General features: G+C 36.8%; 1 protein-coding gene across 7 annotated transcripts in view; it reads right to left on the bottom strand.

The window, feature by feature from the left end:
* Positions 1–20814, bottom strand: part of SLC44A5 (solute carrier family 44 member 5) — a 66173-nt gene that overhangs the window by 37863 nt on the left and 7496 nt on the right. The window contains exon 1 of one of the 7 annotated variants that reach the window (XM_021542587.4): positions 3670–3793. The exons of the other annotated variants lie outside the window; for them this stretch is intronic. Coding sequence (XP_021398262.1) covers positions 3670–3706 — 37 coding nt within the window. The 5' untranslated portion in view covers positions 3707–3793. Of the gene's footprint in view, positions 1–3669; positions 3794–20814 lie in introns of those variants that run through there. 7 annotated transcript variants of the gene reach the window in all.

The following is a 20814-nucleotide window of genomic DNA, read 5'->3' as shown; positions in this document are numbered from 1 at the left end:
CAACTGATTTACTCTACATATTAAAAAAAAAACTATATTAAAAACAAACCAAATACTAATCCACTAACCTGCACTTCTAATGTGGACCCGAATAAGAGAAATTGAAGTATGATCTCACTTGGTAAAGAGCAATAAAAAATTATGGTCAAATTAAATTTTTTAAGTTTTGGCTACTGTATGAAAAGAAACAAGCAGCTTTTCATTCAGCAGACTAGAATTTTGATTTTTCTTTTTAAAGCTAGCTATTCAGATTTAGGGGACTTTTTCTTTAAAAAGTTCAGTGATTATGAAGATTTACTGAACAAAACTCTGTGCAATGAAAAATTACTCCTTCATTCAAATGCCAAAGCTACAATACAAATTACTCCTTCAGAGTGCTTTTTCACTGCTTTCTTAAGGATCTCCTTTTCTGAATATCCCTAGTATTACATGGTGCTACCAGCCAAAATTTCCTCCCCTGGGCCCCAAAGAAAAATATTTATTTTTGTAAATTAGAGAACAATTCAGCAACTTCTCAAAAGCAGATTTTGCTTATTAACTACATGCCAGACTTTGTTCTCGGTTTGTATCAGAAAAACCTTATCAAAATACACACATGCCAGTACAATAAACACAGCAGTTAATAAAATCCTATTTGCCCTTCATCTGAGGTATTCAGATCCACCTTAGCAACCTCTGGCAACAAAAATATCTTAACACAGAAGAGACTGAAAAATCAAAACTTTAGAGAAGAGATGTATGACAGCAATGCTGGCGAGTGGAAGAAGCTATGCTCTGATACATGGTCAGGAAAGCAAATGTACCATACACAATACCTAATGTTGGGCCAACACCTGTATATTGAATTAACTTTTTGAACAGAAATTTCTACTACAAAATAATTTACCACCAGAACAAAACCATATATAACACTACGCCCTATGGAGAAGTTCTAGCCTTAAGGCACACTGAAGTTGAACTTCTGTTCTTTGCTTATCCAGGACCTGTTGAGCACATGAGAACAGCCACACCAGATCAAACAAAAAAATTCACCAAACCCACACTCTGAATCTTATAAGGGGCCATGTGTGAGGAGGAATGAAACACCAAGGCAAACACTGTAGTATTTCCCCAACACTGATATTACATACACTTTCAACTGCATTTTTCTTAACTTAAAGTACTGACTTTGCATTGAATAGCTGTGAGTGAACTTCTTTTTCATTCATTGAAAAATTGAGATTCAAGGAATCTCTATTTACCTTGCATATACTTTAAAAATTTGCAATGCTCTACATCACAGAGCACTACAAGTTAATCAAACACTGAAGTACTACCTCCTTTTATCTATTTTAAGCTTGCAGTCAATCTGTTTATTACTATATTGTGTAACATGGCAGTATGCTATATTGACAAAAATGTTACAAATTATTATACTCAAATGTCCTAGTCTGCTCAAATGTTTCTCCTACATAAGTAATTTCATAGTTTTGGTCATGCTTATGTTCCTCTCCTAACCCTTTACAGTGCTACTACAGATCACCAGAAAAGGGGGGACCAGAATGGCACAGGATATTCACCACATATATTGGACGCAATTTATATAACCCTATAATGACTCTTTCTATCTGACTTCAGTCTATTCCTAACAATTCTAACAGTCTACTTGCTTTTATGGGCAAACATTTTTACTGAGTCACCCGTTAAGGCTCTCAATTCTCACCCTTGAATTTTAGTAGTTAGCTCAATCCCACTACTGGAGGAGCCTATTCTCCAAATCTATTCAATGTTCTCCTTAAAAATTAGAACCATTAAGTAGAATGAACACTTCAAAATGGTGCAGGTGACAAGTGTTAAAATACTTCTGGAGATAGAAGTATGTATCAAAAAGAATTTTGATAAACAACTCTTCAAAGTGATTTTTGTAAAGTAACAAAAGTTGTAAAGACAAACTCTATCCAGGAATCCATACAGAACAACTGATTTCAAAAACACTGTTGAGAAGAATCCTAAAGGATTACAGCACTCTACAAAGAGAGAATGAATCAGTCAAGCAATGTCTTCAAAAACAGCACCACTCTTTCAAGACATGCTCTTTCAAGAGCATGATTGAAAAAGTCACTGTTCCTTGTGCTTGGGGACATGTGAGGCCTCAAATGAATAACTGTTTCTAGATCATGGCACTAGAATTTCAGAAGATACAAACAAATTGGACAGAGTAGAGGGACTTATTACAAAGAAGATACTAGGAGGTTTACAGAAAGCAGTAAATGAATGCAACTTCAATGCCTGTGATTAAGCAAAGGAGCACAAAATAACAGTCTTCAATTACCATTCAAAATTTACAAAAATCAGTAGTTCTGTTTCCTCTACCAGTTAGATAAGCTAACCTCATTTGCAGCAAGGATGGTTTAGATTAGGCATTATGAAATCTTTTGGGACACAATTATATACTGAAACACACACTGGAATTTTCATCACATTTCATTTTTAAGAAAGGATTATACAAATATCACTTGGGAAGAGAACATGAAAACGTAACATCTCAGCACACAGACAGCCAAATGGATCTAATAAATAAGAGGATAAAAACAAAGCACTACAGAAAAGGAGCTCTAATTCAAATGGAGACTCTCATCTCCAACAAGAAGACAGATGCTGTGAAATAGAAGTAATAGCCACTAACAGCTATAAAATTATTGCAGTACTGCAAACTCCTTCCAAGAACTACTCCTCACCCCAGCAGTCTGTATGCTTATGGTGGCATGGTGTAGGGCAACATGGCTCAAACTACCTCCTCTATCACTGAGCTCTTGGTATAAATTCATTACAGAATATGGTAAGAAATAGTAACAACATTCTAAGTTCAAAACACACTAGAATTCACTGTCAGAAGTAATTTGGATCCCTGGAACACTCATTACAGCTGATCCCAACTGTGATCAGTTTCATGGAACAACAGAAAAAAAAAGCCATTTGTTTAATCTAATTTTTCTAACTTAATTCTAAATTAAATTCAAATTCCCTACTTTATTACTACTATTCTTTAAAAATTCAGAAGATTTTTGGGAGGTGAGGTGGGAATTATTTATGTTTCCAGTATCTACATTGCTCCTGGTAAAAGCAAACCGCTTCCCCAGCTATAAAAGCCCAAATATATTTAGAAAGCAAATTCCAAGTTTTAGGAGTTTGGTAGGCATAAGGAAAAAAGCAGTGGTGACAGGGGACTTACACCTTTTGCTAAGATTAAAAACTGGTATGATGTTAGTTCTTTACAGATGAGACATCTATTTTACAGTCTGCCTTACGAAACTTGTGTAAGTTGAAGTAAAATATCATTACTAGAAATAACTCACAAGGTATTTACAAATTCTGACTCCAAACAGCATATGAAGTTAATTGTTACACTTTATCACTGTAATAATTTTTTAAAAAGCAACTCTAAATTACTTACCTAAAATAAAAATCAACAATATACACATATAAAACTTACCTTTGATGTGCAATTTAAATATACTAGCAAATGGCATGCAGGAAAAAATTAGAATATTGCTAATAATTGAAGAAGTTACAGGAAACCATTTGAGTCTCTGCATTCACGCCCATTTAAGTCAATTGAAATAACACAGTTGAAATATATAAGATTTAGATCAGGTGTTTTGAATTGGTCTAAGAAAGCAAGTAAATTACCATGTTTTCCATAGTAGTTTTCTTCATCTCTATCCATGTTTCTGTACCTGGATCAGTTGAGTAAGCTGTTTGTGTGAGATACCAACTGTGTGCTTCTGTGTTGCTAGCTAGCACACTTTCCCCAGCAAGCAGAGATACACAAAAGTACTATTTAAATAGATTTAAAAATAAAGCTGATTGTCAAGGACTTCTCCAACCAGAACAGAAATTCTCAAAGTAGGCAGGCCTTTCTGTGAATAGAAAGTTATCAGTCAGTGCCTTGTCCACCTACCCAAGCCAGTCTGTACAAAGAGGAATGACTCTTATCAGCTTGTATTAACCTACACTGCACATGCAGAAAGGGAAACGGCTGCACCTGAATACCATTAGTAAATAAACATATGGAAGTCAGTATAATCGGAAAAAAAATCCTGATGATTTGCTAACTGAAAATGAGGTAAAACACTCTTGGCTACATTTCTGTAGCCTATGCTACTGTGACAGTAGATCATTTTTACATGCAACATCTTTCTTCCTCTATACATATGACTAGCACCCCAAAGTTCAAGTCATGTAAGTCTGAAATGTAAACTGCCTGCTGTATACTGCATGTCCAATCTTGTCAAGTGGAAATCTATCTGCAGAAATAGTCAACATTCACTAAATTATTTCTTACTAGAATGTATTTTTTGTATTTCTGAACAGCACAAAACTGTGGAACAGAAGAGGTAAGAAGGTCTCAGCATTGTTACATTGATACTGTAATGTTTTTATAGTGAAAGGAAGTACAAGGCATTATACTCAGTATGTGAATCTGAAAGCCTGAGGCAATCTCTCCTTTAAAGCCACAAAGGAACAGAATCTACATGTGGTGATCTTGACCAGAATGAAATTTCCATTCTCTGTGGAATATGATGAAAACACCAGTTGTAGAATTTTGCAATGAGAAATGTGTACACTTGTATATCCACTCCTATGATAATGTACAAGACATGGCTGAACTACACACTGGAACGACAAAAACAATACTTTTAAGTCAGCCCTGTCACTGCATAGTAGGCAATGACAAAGAAGAATAATCTCATATGATGTTTAACCAATGATGCCTGTGATATGAAGTCAAAGCCCATTTTTTTATTGTAGAATTTAGCAGCAATGTTCCAAAGTTTACTGAATTAGATACTTAGTATAACCAGCATCAGGCAACCAAAGAAAAAGTAACACATTGAAGATATAGGCCAATCTCTTGCAAACTATTAACTGTTGACTGAACCCTGGTACTTAACTACCTCCCAAGACCTCCTGTCAGTCTTAGGCATATAGGAAAAAAAAAAGGAAATGCAGTGAGGCCAAATGACTGATTTTACTGTGTCCCCATTCAAGTTTGCACCTCTGTGAAAGGTTGCTTCACTAAATCTCAATATAGTAAAGGTAGAGAAGGCACTGAACAGACAGTTCACTGCACTGAACATGCATTTAGTCAGCAATATATTATTCAAGTCCAATAAAATGCTAATTTTGGTTTGATAACTATTAGATTATTCAGGTTTCTTCCCTGGTGTTTGGCCAACGATTACATGTGCCAGTGACTAGAATAGGTACATATTTTTAAGAGAATAGTGTCTTTATTAGCAAGCCATTGGATCTGCATGTGTAGGCGCTGCTCCCCTCTACTGGAGCACATCAGTCAGTTCAAGTAATTCAAAATATTGCTAGAAAAGGCCTAAGCAACAGTAAGGCCTCCGTGTACTCAAGCTGCTAATTGAATGCTCAAAGATGCAAGTGCACAAGACAACAAACTGGGCTGCTAACAAATGCACAGGGCATAGTAGAATTGAAAGAGGTTCATCTCAGTTATGTTTCTCTAAAAAAAATCACATTAACCTTTTGATGCTTCTGCCCCTCTGTTCTCAGTAGGATTATAAAAAATCCCAACACAAGTTTATGAAAAACTGACCTATCCCTTTCAAGAAGCAGAAACTTCTTGAACATATATAAAAGCCTAAAACTTTCAAGGTTTACAGTCTCAATTTTGCAAAGAATCCAAATAAATACCTGAAATGTACTGCTGTTTAGTGGTAGTCAATTTAATTTTACTTAGAAGTTTTTTTTAAGGCAAACTTAAGGTACATTTTAAGCCCCATGCAATATTCCTTATGCAGACACAGACTAATAGTCCTAGTAATGTAAAATAATACATTATTATTGTAAGACACACATGTGTTGAAGCAGTCTAATAAGTCAAAAGGTTGACATTAATACAAAAACAACTCTTTCAGTAAGTCTTGTACCTGGTTTACTGGCATACTGGGGCTTTTTTCTGCTATGAAAGATCATGTATAACATTTATTATAATATTTTGTGTTGCCTATAGGTAAAATCTTATAAAATAAGGGCCTTGTTACCCTTTTAAAATCATGGCTCAGGCCTGCTACTTTGACTAAGAAAGAAAGGACTATGGGAAAGTGACTCAGCTGAATTGGAGGTAGAAAAACAAGTTATGTAACTATTATGTGTTCACATCATGGTTAATAGTGGTTGGCTGGATTATGTTTGTTATGTTTTAAAACTATGTAACTGATAATGGGCTAAGTGCTTAAAAAGGCCCGTTTTTTGCAATGAAGTGACTCTCCTTTAAACCTGCCTAGAGAATCTGCGTCTCTTTGCTTCATACAATCATGCACACATAAATTGCAACTATCATAAAAACGCACATATGATTCCCCTCCCGTGTAATAAATCATACTAAATGGTAGCTGCCTTTGAAATATCTTTCATGTGCCAGTATAAGTTTCTGGACTGCCGTTATACTACTGATACTGACTCATGACTTGCAAAAAATGGAAGGGTGAAGAGGGAAGAGGTGTGGTAGATGAGACAAACAAGTCACCATCACTTAGGTGTCCTTTGCTTAACAAAGCTGCAAAGAAAGAGATGTCAACATGCACGTCAGTTTCCACCCACACTTAGTCCAAATTTCAGAAGTGACTGTCACTGACTTACAGTGAAGCTGAGGGCATTCAGCACTGCTCACAAGCTAAGTGCCACTGCTGCAAGTGTTACCAGAGGCCAGAATAAAAAGGAAGAGGGGGTAAAAAACACAACACAGTGAAAGGCAAGGGTTTAAGGTCTCAAGCAGACCAAATTACTGCGTACTATTTAGTTTTACCCATCATTCAGACTCCTTTGTTTCCCAAGAAGTGCAGAGCATGTGTACAACATAAAGAGAATTGTCCAGGAATCCTGAGAGATCAGTGACAGTTCGGTGGAGAAGACTGACCATTTTTCTACTGTGGCTAAAAAACAAAGCACTAAATCAAACTCTAAGAATAAAATTATTATCATTGCAGTCTCCTAATTAGCCATGTAGCTGAAAAAGTATGATGTATTCCATGTCATAGCCACAAGACAAAGTGAATGACAACACATCATACTCCCAGATGACTATCAGTCCAAAGATTGTGCAATACTTTTTCCTGATGGTGGCTGTACAATTAACATGCTGTCCATGTTCACTTAACATTAGAAAAAACATCACCAACATGATATAATCTCATGCCAAAGGTCCACATCTAACATTCTCCTAATATTAGTGACAGCACAGGCTATTAGGCTGGTATTGAAATATACCAGTTGTCAAAAATTACCTCAGAATGGGGACGGAAAATGCATGCAGTTAATGTATTACAAGCAAATTATCAAAGAACTGCAATTCTGCCATGAGATCAAAAACACCAATAGCTGGTAGAAGTTTTACAGTTTTCTGAACAACAAACAAAATATTCCCAGCAGTTTCACATACAGAGCTTCATTATAGTTTCCATTTCAATGTGCTTATTAGCTGTTCCCCAGATCCTTCTTTGGAGCTGAAATTGTCTGTTCTTTTTTTTTTTCCCAGCTTCCATTTCTTATTCTTGTTCTGGGGCTAATACAGCAACAAGCTGCATAGAATATCCAAGCAAAGATACAGCTACCAAGATACTTCTGAAATGGTATGATGTGTGGGAAGAGTACTTCTCTGTCAACTCAACTATTCTGCAAGACTTTTTTTTTCAAAGTGAGGTTGGGCCTAGGAGACTGGGTGAACTCTAGAACAAAGCAAGTTCTGTCTGTTATTTATGTTTGCTGTAACTGTTTTGTTAAATATTTCATTTTCCCCACATTTTGATGTATTAATCCAGCTAGAAAGGGCTCTTGGTCTTGGAACACACTGTCACACTTTAGAAAAAACAGCACCTAAAATACAGTCTTGATGATGCTTTACCCAGAAAAAGGAGTGTTTTGAAATAATCAGATGCCTCCTACCAAGAATCAGAAAATGCCAGTTTTCTGTTTCTAGTCTGCTTTACTCCAGCTGATCTAGAATGACAGATGGCAGCTAACAATATTTTCTTCCAGCAGAGTCTCTAACCTCAAATGCTTTATACCACGACATATCATTGCAAACTTTCCTAGTTATTCTTATGCAGTAAAATGCTGCATGCAGATATGGTACCATATCATTAAAATAGCACTTTTATAATCCCAGGGGGAGGGCGCTAACTTCAGCATCTACCATTTATAATCACAATACAGCACTGTTGCTACTGGGAAAAGAAGTGCAACTATACACATTTTTTTACTTATAAAAATGCCAGGTGGATGAAACAAGAGCTGGATTATTCTGGACTTTGTGTACACCATCTATATGCCACTATTTTATTTGTACAAATGCATTCAATTACTTTGTAAGCAAGAGAACAGTCAGACTCACATCCTTATGAATAAACTAGTGTCTAATTCACAAAAGCCACGTTTAAACTGCAGTAATCAGAGCCTTGAGCACAATGCATAATTTTGACGATGTGTCTTTCTCTGTATACCAGGCCTTTTCTAAGAGCTGTGTATTAAACCAAGAATGGTCAATGGTTGCCTGTGTTTAATGAGCTGGCTTTTTTTTTTTTTTTTTTTTTGAAAGCTAGATATCAAAATCCTAATGCAACATGCTAGTAAAATGTCCAATATAAAATGAAAATAGCCATCACATGTCTCCAATTGTTCCATAATTCCAAAATTTTTCAGTCAGTATTACTGACACAATTCTCAGAATGCTAAGATTTTATCCCTTCTCTCTCCTCCTCCCTGCACAGCCTTTTTAAAAATTTAAAAATGCAGCTTGTGTCTTGAAGACAATGAATTGCCAGATGTCCACATTTAAAGACAATTACCTCTGTTTTATCTCCCCTTATGGTTCTTCATGTCTCAGGGACTTTCTTCCTGGCATGCACTAGCCTGTTACTGATGTAGTACGGATGCATGACACTTCCACTTCAGCAGGAAGTGCCTGCTGAGCATGTTCAGAAACTGGCAAATTCACTTTTACAATTAGGATCCCACTTTTAAGAAGAACTGTATTCCTGCAAGTAAACACAGGAATTTGAACATAATCTTTACACAATTAAAGAATGTACTGAGTTGGAAGGGACCCTCCAACACCAAGTCCTACACAGCACCATCCTCAAGAGCCACGTGTCTGAGAGTATTGTCCAAATGTTTACTGAACTCTGTCAGGGTTGGTGCTGTGAACCGTTTCCTAATACCCACCCTAAACCTCTTGTAACACAACTTCAGGCCATTCCTTCAGGTCCTGTCACCTGAGAGAAAAGGGACCACAAATTTATGAAGTATGGTCTTACAAAGTAGCACAAGTCTCTGGGAAAACTGTCTCTACAATTCAGTGCCCAGCTTTCAGAAACTCTTAGCCCTATGGTCTTTGAGACTCTGGCATGGGAGCCGCACCCAGCTAGGCTGGCTAATTACTAGAGAAGACAGAAAACCATCCAGAAAATATCCCTACATAGCTTGGAGAATTAGTAAAATTTTAATCGGTTTCTTTAACAAGTCCCTGGAAGCCATTATTGTATGATAAGCTGTTGCAACACGTTTGCTGTGGGTGTCGCCACCATTCTCCTCGCATTCCATATCTGAAATAAAACCATTCTTTTGCTTCGAAAGATTGAAGAACTGGAAGCAGAGCAAGACATTTTCTGCCCTAGTTCAGATCTACTCCTCAGGCATCGCCTTTTGGTGCACCTCTGAGTGAGAGAACTGCTCATGCCAAGGCCTATGAGATCTCTGTTTTGCGCCAGGCCTGGGCTCACACGGCCACGGGACGGCCCCCGGCAGCCATCCCTGGAGAGACTCCTGAGCAGCGCCGAGGAGGCCTCGGCCAGCCCCGATGCCCGGCCACAGCTCGGCCGTGCCCTCGACACGCACAGACAGGGCCACTTCGCGCTCCTGCCCGAGGCCTCGGAGCCCCCCAGCCCTCCCCAGCCCTGACCACTCTGGCTGCAGCACCGGAGCCGCCCGGACCTCCCCAGCCCTGACCGCTCTGGCCGCAGCACCGGCCCGGCCTCAGCTCTGCCAACCCCGGGTTCGCCCCGGCATTCTGAGCACTGTACAAGTGGCCCTGCCTGCCAGCCCGACCCCGGCACTGGTGGGCCAGCTCCCAAGGCAACCTTGATCTGGCAGCAGAATGGTTCATAGAGAGTGACTAATTATTTTTTCTTAAAGAACAATGAAACAGAAGTTCAAGCATATTTAACACCAGTAAAACGTTTTCTCTCAAAAGAATATTTGCCACAACAGCTGAAGAGTTGTTTCACCCAAGCATTACTGAATACCAATGGATCATGCCTGCAGAGCAGTGTCTGGTAAATGACACTACATAAAGCTGGACAATTTAACATATGACGTGTTGATCATTCAAGTTATTTCCAAAGCTAGAAAATGTCTTATTTTGCCTTTACAAAGGGCATTCATTGAAGCAAGCACCCACAGTTTTACTGAACATCCCACTGCCCAAATGTGTGACCAACTTTTGCACTTGGTTACTAGTATTCTTTATGATACTAGAATACAGAAAGAAAACCATTGAGATGGGGATTTGGTGAGTCATGACTATTGCTGTTTAACAGAGGTTAAACTTTATGTTTATTTAACATTGTACATAAAATGCATTATTATGAATGCCTGTCTTTCTGTATAGTCTCTGTACAGCATACTGTCTGGTATAATGAACAAAGCACCAGCTCTCCCTGGCTCTTTCTGAACCATTAGATATGCAGTGACAATTAAGAGTTTGTAAGGCTACATTAATTAGATGCAATAGGCAGGCAGGCACATTTTCACTTATTTTGCCTTCATTTATGAGACTTCTGCCACTTACTGTAGCCTTAGCACTGTCGTCTTAGCCACTCTGTAGTCTTAGCAGTGTTAACAATGGCTCTGTGTCTGGAATAGTGAATATATTCTCTAAATTACAGTACAGGCAGATGCAATTTAATAATATATTTGAGCAAATATAGCTGCTTAGAAAGGGTCAGAAGTCACCCTTTATTCCAAGTTTTTTCACCTATTAATAACAGACTTCTACTGTATTCTCTATTTTGTCTTCATAAAAGAAAATAGTCTAGAATCAAGAGCTTGACTTTACAAAAAGCCTACTGTGTTCTTAGATAAAAGAAGACAACTGTGACTACCTATGTCTTCTGTTTCTATAGACTTCTAAAGGAACAACATATTATGCTAAGTCGGTCTGCATCCTTTGAGCCAGGTTCAGTTCCTAGGACTGTTAGCAAATAAATAATCCACTATTAGTTACAAGTTTTTATTCCTCAAAGGAACTTGTTGGCATTTCCACGATACACAATTAATCAGAGATTTTTATACACTAATGCAGAAAATAATGTCTCCATACATTTCATTATTAGGTGTTACAACAAAGAAGTTATAATTTGAATGGTGTTGAATAATTTTGGATGTAAGAGGACTAAGTTTTGAAAATTTCACATTAGGTAGATTACCTGTAAAAACTGATACACAGTGACTCCTCAACCTGTACACAGACTGACTTGCAATGCTACTGTACCAAGTGCTGTGTATTATGAGAAAAAACTTTCTAGGAAACAACCCATTTCTTATACAAGCAGGTGTCAAAGTTAGTGTCTGAAGCTGGCTCAGATTCTACCTCCATTTCAACAGAAAAATATATGATAGGCTCATTGTATAAGACTAGGTTCATTATAAAGCATTTGAAGATTTTCCATTTTGTGATGGGTAACCTAAACCTAATGTGGAACTTGTCTTCTGTTGCTGTTGGTGTATCAATTTAGAACAAAACAACTGAGAAGTATAATCCTAGATGTAAATCCACAGACACAGTGGCATAAATAACAGTCCTGAATGCTCAGTCTAGACTGAAATTATTATAGGACTAAAGCCCGTATATATGAATCATTAGATGTGTAGAATTAATGAAGACCTGACCACAAAAGATAAAATCCTCTGGGAATGCCTCTTGTTGTTCAAAAGAAAGGGTACTCAGTGATAACCCAGCCTAGTATCTGCTTCATGATAGGAATGGGCCATGGGCCTTCCTTGCATCTTAACAAGTGTTCAGGATTCAAAAGCTGGGCATTTGGTTAAATACAGATGCTGGATCAGAGCCTCACTGTTTTCTAAGAGGGAGGAGATATTCTTACAGAATATCTCACAGCAGCTCCAGAATACGACTCGTTATACATAAACAACATTAAAAGTAATTCCAGCTGCTGGAGGGAGAGAGAGGAAGGAAGGAGAGAATCACAGCCCACTGTAGATACAAACATTTAATGTGAATGTTTAACACATGAATATTTAACACGCTGACAAGTAACTTGTGTAGAGGAAACATCTCAAAGACAAATCAAAACAAAAAAATAGGAGGCAAAATAAGATTTTGGGGATTTGGGGAGATTCTCAGAATATGTATTAATCTTAGCAACACCAAGAAAGATTTTAAGAGAGTTGTGAAAAAATTAGAGAAGATGGAAGCCGTAAGAATAAGAATTTGATTTACTCTGATGAAAGATCAGAAAATTCCTTCCCAGTCTCAGAAGTAGAACAAGTCTCGCCTCCTTACAAAAAGTCACAAAGTCTTACAAAACCCAAGCAGTTTACAGTCATAGACTCAGCTTTATGCACTGCAGATGTACCTTAACATCTTGAGAATAACAGTAAGCAATAAAATCATAATGTATATAAAAACTTGCTGACTGGAATTTCTGGTACTATCTTCTCAGATAAAAATGCTTAATGTTAGGTCCAGATGCCTAGAAGTTAATATCTGGTTTAATCTCCAACTCATTCCTAGAAATTGATGTCTTATATTTGGTAAATATTAATAATAATGTAAATTGTAACTGGAAATTAGTTTCTGCTTTTATATGTGACAAGGTTGTAATATCCTGTGAAATTTGTGAAATTATGAACTGGAAGCAAAGTAAATTTTGAAAATTGAGCTTTTAGCATTACAGTTTTATTGCTGAATCAACTCCATTGCTTTTTTCTTAGGGTCATCTGGCACTCAAAAGTTTCATCAAGAAATAGTACACTACTAATAAACAACAAATACATTGTTATTATTGCTGTTATTGTTGTTACATGTCCCCATTAAAACTACAATTTTTTAAGTGGTACACATTATCACCCTATAACTTGGGTGTTACACTTTTCTCTGCAATGTATGAAGCCAGTTGCTAGTACACAAATATCGAAGAGGTGGACTGAAAACATGTAAGCTTAACATTCAGCTATGAAGGTGCTGCTAACATGCTTTACTACATGGAATTTATAGCAGTAAGGTTTCTCTGGCTAGTAATGAAGAATTCTACTGTCTTTCCCAATGGTATTCTAAGCAAATGCCCTCAGGACACATGTACCTGGAGCCAGTGCAGGTCACAGCACTTTTTTTATGCCTTTAAATACTGTGCCTAAACTATGACTGAGACTACAGAAGGCATTACCACAGGACACCTAATCTCACCTCTTGAGACCTTGAGGGAATTGCACATGAACAGAAATGTTACGGCCTGCGGTCTGAATTTGCCTTCTCCAATGAGCCACCACACCATAGTATTAATTCAGATGAATCTCTGGTTGATGCAAACAAAAGATATTGCAAAACTAAAGTGTCAGGGTGTAGAGGGAAGATTTCACAGTACATGCTTGTACCCTACATTTTCCTATGTTCCATTAATCCACCCATCTCTTTAAAGAATGGAAAGTGAGGAGAAAGACATTATAGCTGTACTACATGATGTATAAATGCAAAATAATGTGAATTTATTATCAGCACTCACTATATATTCCAGATCTCTGGAGAAGCTAAAACACCTCAAACTATAACTAGCAATTTTGCAACAATTTTATTTTACCTACTTGTTTCCATGTGTGGTCTGTTAGCATACACATACATAGATTTTAAATTTCAATTGGAAGGATTTTTTTCACTATGACTCTAAAATGCAAGATTTTAACACTCCAAGGTGACATGTGTCCACATGTTATTGCATAATAACACTTTTTGACACCTGTACTGAGCTAGCAGGCTACATACATCCTTTCCAGTTGAGCAGAAGTGACTGTTCTGAGAGCAATCCCTTCATAATAGGGACATCTTCATGGAATTCTTCTGGCTAAAAAATAAGAACATGTTCAAGGATTTGTAAGTGCTATTTCCATTATCTGTGACCTCCAATGTTCCAGGTCCTGTAATCTGTTTCCTTCTGTTCTGTCAGGTCCTCCAACACTCATTTCCTAGTTCACATGCTTAAGTAATTCTCCATCCTGAATCCCAAATTATTCTCCCTTCTCTTCCTAACTGCATTTTTATTACCATTCTGCTGCCATATATGAAATGAGACTGCTCCTGAATGACAGGTTTCCATTCTGTTCACCCGTAGAGATAAAAATGTTTTATACATTTTTAATGTGAAGAGCTGGTTCAAAATCAAAAGGCCATCTAAGAAGGTCCATAAAATAAAGGGACTGCTGCATTATAAAACTGCTTTCTATACCTGAATAAAATCACTAATTAAATATCTCAGTGAGCAGTAGCATTTGTCTAGTCTCCTCTGAAATGGTGTCATTCACACTGCACCATCGCCCATTAAAACAAAATCAGCTCTTCATGTCCCCTAAAACATTTTGCCAGTCAAGAATCAATCTGTTTGGAAGCCTGTCACAGAAAACAACTGTGAAGAGTGAAATCAACATTCCAACAGTATCGTAAATTATAAGGTAACCAGAAACTAATTTGAAAAAAGAGAGATGTTTTGTAGAAACAACCGTGTGTTGACAGAGAGATTAATAAAAGGAATGTCAAAAAAAGACTTTTGATATTACAAGAAGAAGAATACTCATTTTGATATACATTCCTGCATTATAATTCAGCATTATGAATTTGAAAGTTGAGATTCTAAATCTTGCAAATCTTTTTCCACTTGCTCAATTAAAGACAGGTATCTGTATGGGTTCCACAGGAAAGGGCCCAGGTTAAGTCTTTCCTGTAAGTCGAATGAGACTTGAACTAGTCTGAAATAATAGTTCAGAAACTCCATCTTTCTCTACTGCTTCTAAATTGTATCTTCTCATTTGTTTTTTTATAAGACAGATGGAGTACTTAAAGAGCAACCTAAATTTGTGTCGCAATTATTACAGAATTCAAAGAAAAGCTGCAAATATATTCATTAAAAATAGCAAGAAATGTTGAATTTCTGTCATGCTTTAAGCAGCAGACCTCATGCTAGAGAAACTGATGTCAAAGATAAGAATCAGAAGTTTTTTGACTGCCCTTTTACTATTTTCTGGAAGGTTTTCTCTACTCTAGTAACCCAGTTTGGACTCGCCTAAGGTAAAGAGAGTGACCTATAAACTGAAAGAGGGGCATAAAAAAGAAGGAAAAGAAGGAAAAGAAGCAGATATATGGGATCCTATTACAAGCAAACAACATGGACAGTAATATAAAAGTTGATATCACTATCAGTAAGCCAAGAGGAACACAGGACTGGTTGACAGGTACACTTGCCTGGTGGGAGAAGCTTGGTTTCCAATCTCAGAGTACTGATTTCATGTTAAAGAGCTCTCAAAGAAAAACAAAACAAACTAATAAACAAAAATTCACACAAAACCCCAAACAAACAAAAAACAAGAACAAGAAAACAAAACCATCTTATTTAGGACTTTCCTTGGCCTCTTAGACAGAGCATCCTCATACAGGAACCATTCTGTTGAGATTTTTACAGCATTGGGCTCTTCTGAATGTTTGCCTATTCAGACTCCTCAGTCACTTAAACAAGACATGTTATTGCTAATATGTGGTCTGTGCAATAGCAATGTTTCTTTTTTTTTATGAGTGCTGCTTCCAGGATGGCAGGATTGTGGGGTCCTTTTTGTTTGGTGCTGGTTTTTTGGTTGGTTGGGTATTAAAATAGGGGTAATCAAATGTTTCAGAAAGCTAATGTTTTTGACTTCCCATACTTCCTTTCCCTGTCAATGTAGCAATAGCAATATTTGTTCTTCAGCTTAAAAGACAATACCAGCTGTCTGTGATTAATGGGTCTTGATTAATGATTAAGTGGAATAAAACAATCCTCTGGAGGGGGAAAAAAGGAAGGAATGAAGAAAATAGAATGGAAAGTAAGTGGAAATGGAAACAATCAGGAAGCAGGGAAAACAGGAACAAGATGATGCAGAAGGGTAAGCTGAAAAACAATCTGTAACATAAGTGCAAGAGAGTTTATAAGACTGATCAGGTATCCAGGAACAGCAGCAAATTATCCATATATCCTTTACTGAAGACAAGTCCACTACAAGTTGTATTTAGTAGACAATCTAAAAGCATTAAGTTAAAATAGGACTTTGGTTATCCAGACAGCTGCAAAATTGAATAAACTCTTCAAAAAAATCAATTTCTGAATCAAAAATGTTGATCTAAAGCACAGCAACTTTGTAATTAAGAAGAATAAACTGAAAGAAGTTCAAATCCTAGCATGTTTTCAAGATACACTTCATATTATAACTTGCAAAGAGTTGTTTCTTGAATCTTAACCATCAGCAATAATTTAATGCACCTAAACATTTTCTAGGTAACAGTACACTCCCATCCATTGAATCCATTTAAGTCAAACTGTAGCTGTAGTAAACTATGCATAAATGAGAATTTGATAGTCACAATAAGTTATTACTTGATTTTGATTTCTGGATAATACATTAATGAAATTATTCCTGAATGGTAACAACAAAGACAGAACCCTAAAGATAATGAGCATGTACGGGTAAAATGCAGAATGAGATGACAGTACATATATATCCTGAATGCTTTAGGAAATGCAATAAGGAACTTGACCGAAAGAAAATTACCTCAAACAGAACCATATATTTTCCTATTATTAACAGAAAAAATGAAGGTTAACAAATGTTTTTCTTCTTGGAGTACCTTTTGTGAGAGATCTCAATCACTAAACAATCAAAACTTCTATAAAAACTGAAAGCATTAACATGGATTAAATGGGACAAGTTGGGAATACTAGGACACAGAAGACTGACTTTCTAGTCTCACATGCCAGAAGGCTGTTCCACATTGATATTCTATTCTAAGGATGGAAGCCAATGTTTTTCAATCCCAGGCTCTTTTTTACATACCAGTAATTATCCTCAGTCTCTCTTCCTGCTTCACTACAGGCTAGGAAAAGAAGTAAAAAAATGCTTGACTTGTAGATTACTGTCTTAAAAATCTGAAAATTAAATCAGTTTGCCAGTGACTCTATAGTCTTGCAAAACACTTTTAACTATGTGTTTGCTGAATATTTTATGCCAACACATGGTCCCTGTTTCCCTCTCTGTGATTCAGATACCTACCCTGCTAAGGCCTACTCTGTTAAGCAACTTGTGCTGGAATACTGAAGCAGCTATGTGTCTTCACAGAACATATAAGAGCCATCATTCAGACTTAAAGAAAAAAAAAAAAGATGGCAGTGGATTGGCCCTCCATTCTTCAAATACTTCCCACCCACTAGAGAATTCAAACAAAAAAACTGTCCCACAGTGCACATTCCATCCTACTGGTATTGCCAGAATAGAAGTGTTTCAATTGTTTGGCACAGTGCATCACCAGGAATAAATACATCAAGCCAACTGGAGCTTGCATTAGGTATTAAGACCTATTCTTTCTGGGATACTCTGACATTTTGTCACAGTATCAATACAATTACATTTTCAATTGCTTTGAGTGCTACTGGGAAATGGTCCTGAAGCATGAACAACTTCTCACACATTCTGCAAGTCTCCCATCTTGAACAACACACAAGTATTTAAACCTAACAAACAAGAAGCTTCCTTTACCAAATAAAGGTAAGGTATTTCCTAATCTTTTTCTAATGTGATAGTACATGGCAACATTCTTCTTACTCATTACTTCCCAAGGAAGATTTTCTTATGGACAAAATATTTCTTTTATTATAGATTCAGCACATTAACTCAGCAGAAGATTTGGAAAAGATTTGCAAACAACTTTCAGCTGTATAGAAAATCTGCTGCAAAGTACTTTCTACCTAGTTCTATGAAAGCTGCAAAACAAATGAACAAAATCACCTCCAACAACTTCTTGATCAATGTTTATCACTACTGAGGTGTTGCCAAAAAAAAATGGCAGGTTTCCTTCAGGGGTCCATCATGCATTAAAGAGGATTCACAGCTGGAAGTCAAGTACAAACTCCTCCTGAGAGAAATCCTGTGTTCTAAATAAGATTATATTTTGGCAATCTGCAATTACCTTTAAAAAAAAGCTCCAATGGTAAAATACGCTGCAAATATAACAAAGAAAAAAGCTTCAGGTTTTTGCTCATATTTATTTTGATGTAGAATTTAAACCAACAGAGTGAGAATAGGAAGGAAAAATCATAAAATTCCTCTAAAACAGAGGACAACAATGAAGAAGTATGTGAGAAACTAAAACTGTATTTTGTAACAAGACAGACTGATAGAACAGAGAAAAAGAGACAATAATGAAAGACAAAGCAGATACTCCAGATGCCAGATGCATAGATGATGTCAAAATTGATGCCTGTAATGACAACAGCTATAGTACAAGAACTTGACATCTATACTAATAGTTTGCATAAACTTTCTTTACCCCTGGATGGATGCAACCTCACAATTATTTAGAAGCATCTACATTAGTAACATTAGCAGCATTTGGTTGAGGGATTGTGTCAAATGGTCAGGAGGAAGCTGTGAGTAACCACTGTGTAACTTACCACAGCTTTTATCGTGCAGCCAAAGCAGCAGAGAAAGACAACATAATATGTAGCTGTCATCAAATGTAGACATAGCCCACATAATTTAATCTTCTAATAAAATATTTAGCTTTCATCTATCTTTGAAAAAGAAAACGTAAGGACATGGGTGAAAAGTAAACCAATCCGAGCTTACTCCATTTACTTCCCTGTAAGTGGAAATCATGTACAAGACCACAGCAAGGGAAAGCAAACACATATGGCTTTGCCCTTTATTACACTAATCATGACTGATATCAAAGTTAAAATGCCCTAACATTATCAGGAAAACATGTTTTAAGATAGCGCCCAGCTATCCCAAGGGTTTGCAAGTGCTCATCAGATCTGCGTGAGAGGATGAGCAGACAGGCCAGACAATGAAAGCTTGTTTGAAAGGTCAAAAAAAGCACAGCTACACAGACTACAGTCCCACACTTCCACAAGTGCTCCAGAAAGGCTCTTGGGGTCACATAGTGAGAACAGAAGCAAATTCCTCTTTCAGTTTCATTTATTATGCAGGCTACAAGCAGAATGTTACCCATAAAAAGAATCTTTCCAAACGCAGAGCAGTCTGTATTACGGACCACTGTCATTCAGTTGCCTTTGTTTGGTTGGGCAACTACAACTTACTATTTCAAAGGCAAAATCAATACAGGCAAATTCAATACTTTAAAGCAAATACATTGCAGGGTGCCTTTTAAAGATAATTTTTGGTACAGACATAAAACTATGATACTTTGCCTTAAAGTATAACAGAAAATTATAAAACCTATTAGGACTACTCAAATCTAACTAACTTTAATTCCCACGTTGAGTACAATATTATCATTAACTGATCCACTAGCTGAACTGACCCAACAGCTTAAAACAAGTCAAAAAACAGGTGACCAAAAATTCATTAATTGACCATCTACATCCCCCAGGAGTCACTCTATGGAGAAAAAAAAATAAACACTTCCCCACACTGTTCCTTTACCATGCCATCCTTTCTTACTATATTTTTCTTATACTTTTGAGGGAGACAGAACATAAATAAACAACATTTGTAGGTTTTTTCATATATCTTATTTTGGCAGTGGTTGCAGTGTACATAACAGGGAAGAGTCTTGGAAAAAAGCTCTTGGCAGTTGGGGGATTTATTTTTTTCTGCTTGCAGAGCCACATTTCCAGGTGTATTATACAACTCCATTGATTGTCATTGGCTCAGAATTCTAGTGCACTTGTTTATTTGTCTTCCACCTCCACTTACAGATTCACTTGATTTGGGGTTATTTTCACTTTGTTAAGAAACTTTCACTGATTTCCTATTCTGCTTGTATATCTGCTGTGTATCCCAAACCACTCATTCACTACCTACAGATTTTTGATTCCCTCAGTTGAAAGGAAAACCTTTCCTTATAAAAGGATTGGAAGAAAAAAGCCACGTTTCTGCTAGATGAGCTCTCTTTATTATCCTCTCTATAATTCCAAATAAATTTGAAGACAGCTGCCAAGATCGTTGTTTTCCCTCAGACTGGAGGCCAAAATGGTGGCTAACCTCAAGCTTGTGGACTGGTGTTAGATGGCTCTTGCCACACTTAAGTCATTTGTGAAAAGCCTATCAGCATAAATTAGAAAGGATCAGCCCTGCATGAACTGCATAACTAGAACTACTATATAATGTAACATTATGTTACTTGCTTTCCAAATGAAATTATGTATTCCTAGTTATAATAATTCTGTTAATATATATGTACATATTTACTTAAATACACACACATATATATGTATGTGTGAAAGAACTGCATTATCTCACAAATCCTACACAAACGTTTAAATTACTTATGGGGGTAAATATAAGAGTTCAAGAGTATTGATCACAGGGCACATCACTTCCCTGTTTATAACAGTTGCTAAGATGCTAGCACAGATATTGCATTGTACAGAAACCAACAAAAAGGCACATTCACAGATGCAGCTTATTGCCTTTTGTCTGCCAGAATAAAGCAACACAGCATAGGAATTATTTATCATTCTGCCAGGGGGCGGGTGG

This window comes from Lonchura striata, chromosome 8 (assembly GCF_050655825.1).
Source record: "Lonchura striata isolate lonStrDom1 chromosome 8, ASM5065582v1, whole genome shotgun sequence".
Lineage (NCBI taxonomy): Eukaryota > Metazoa > Chordata > Aves > Passeriformes > Estrildidae > Lonchura > Lonchura striata.
This window is presented reverse-complemented; position numbering and strand designations above follow the sequence as displayed.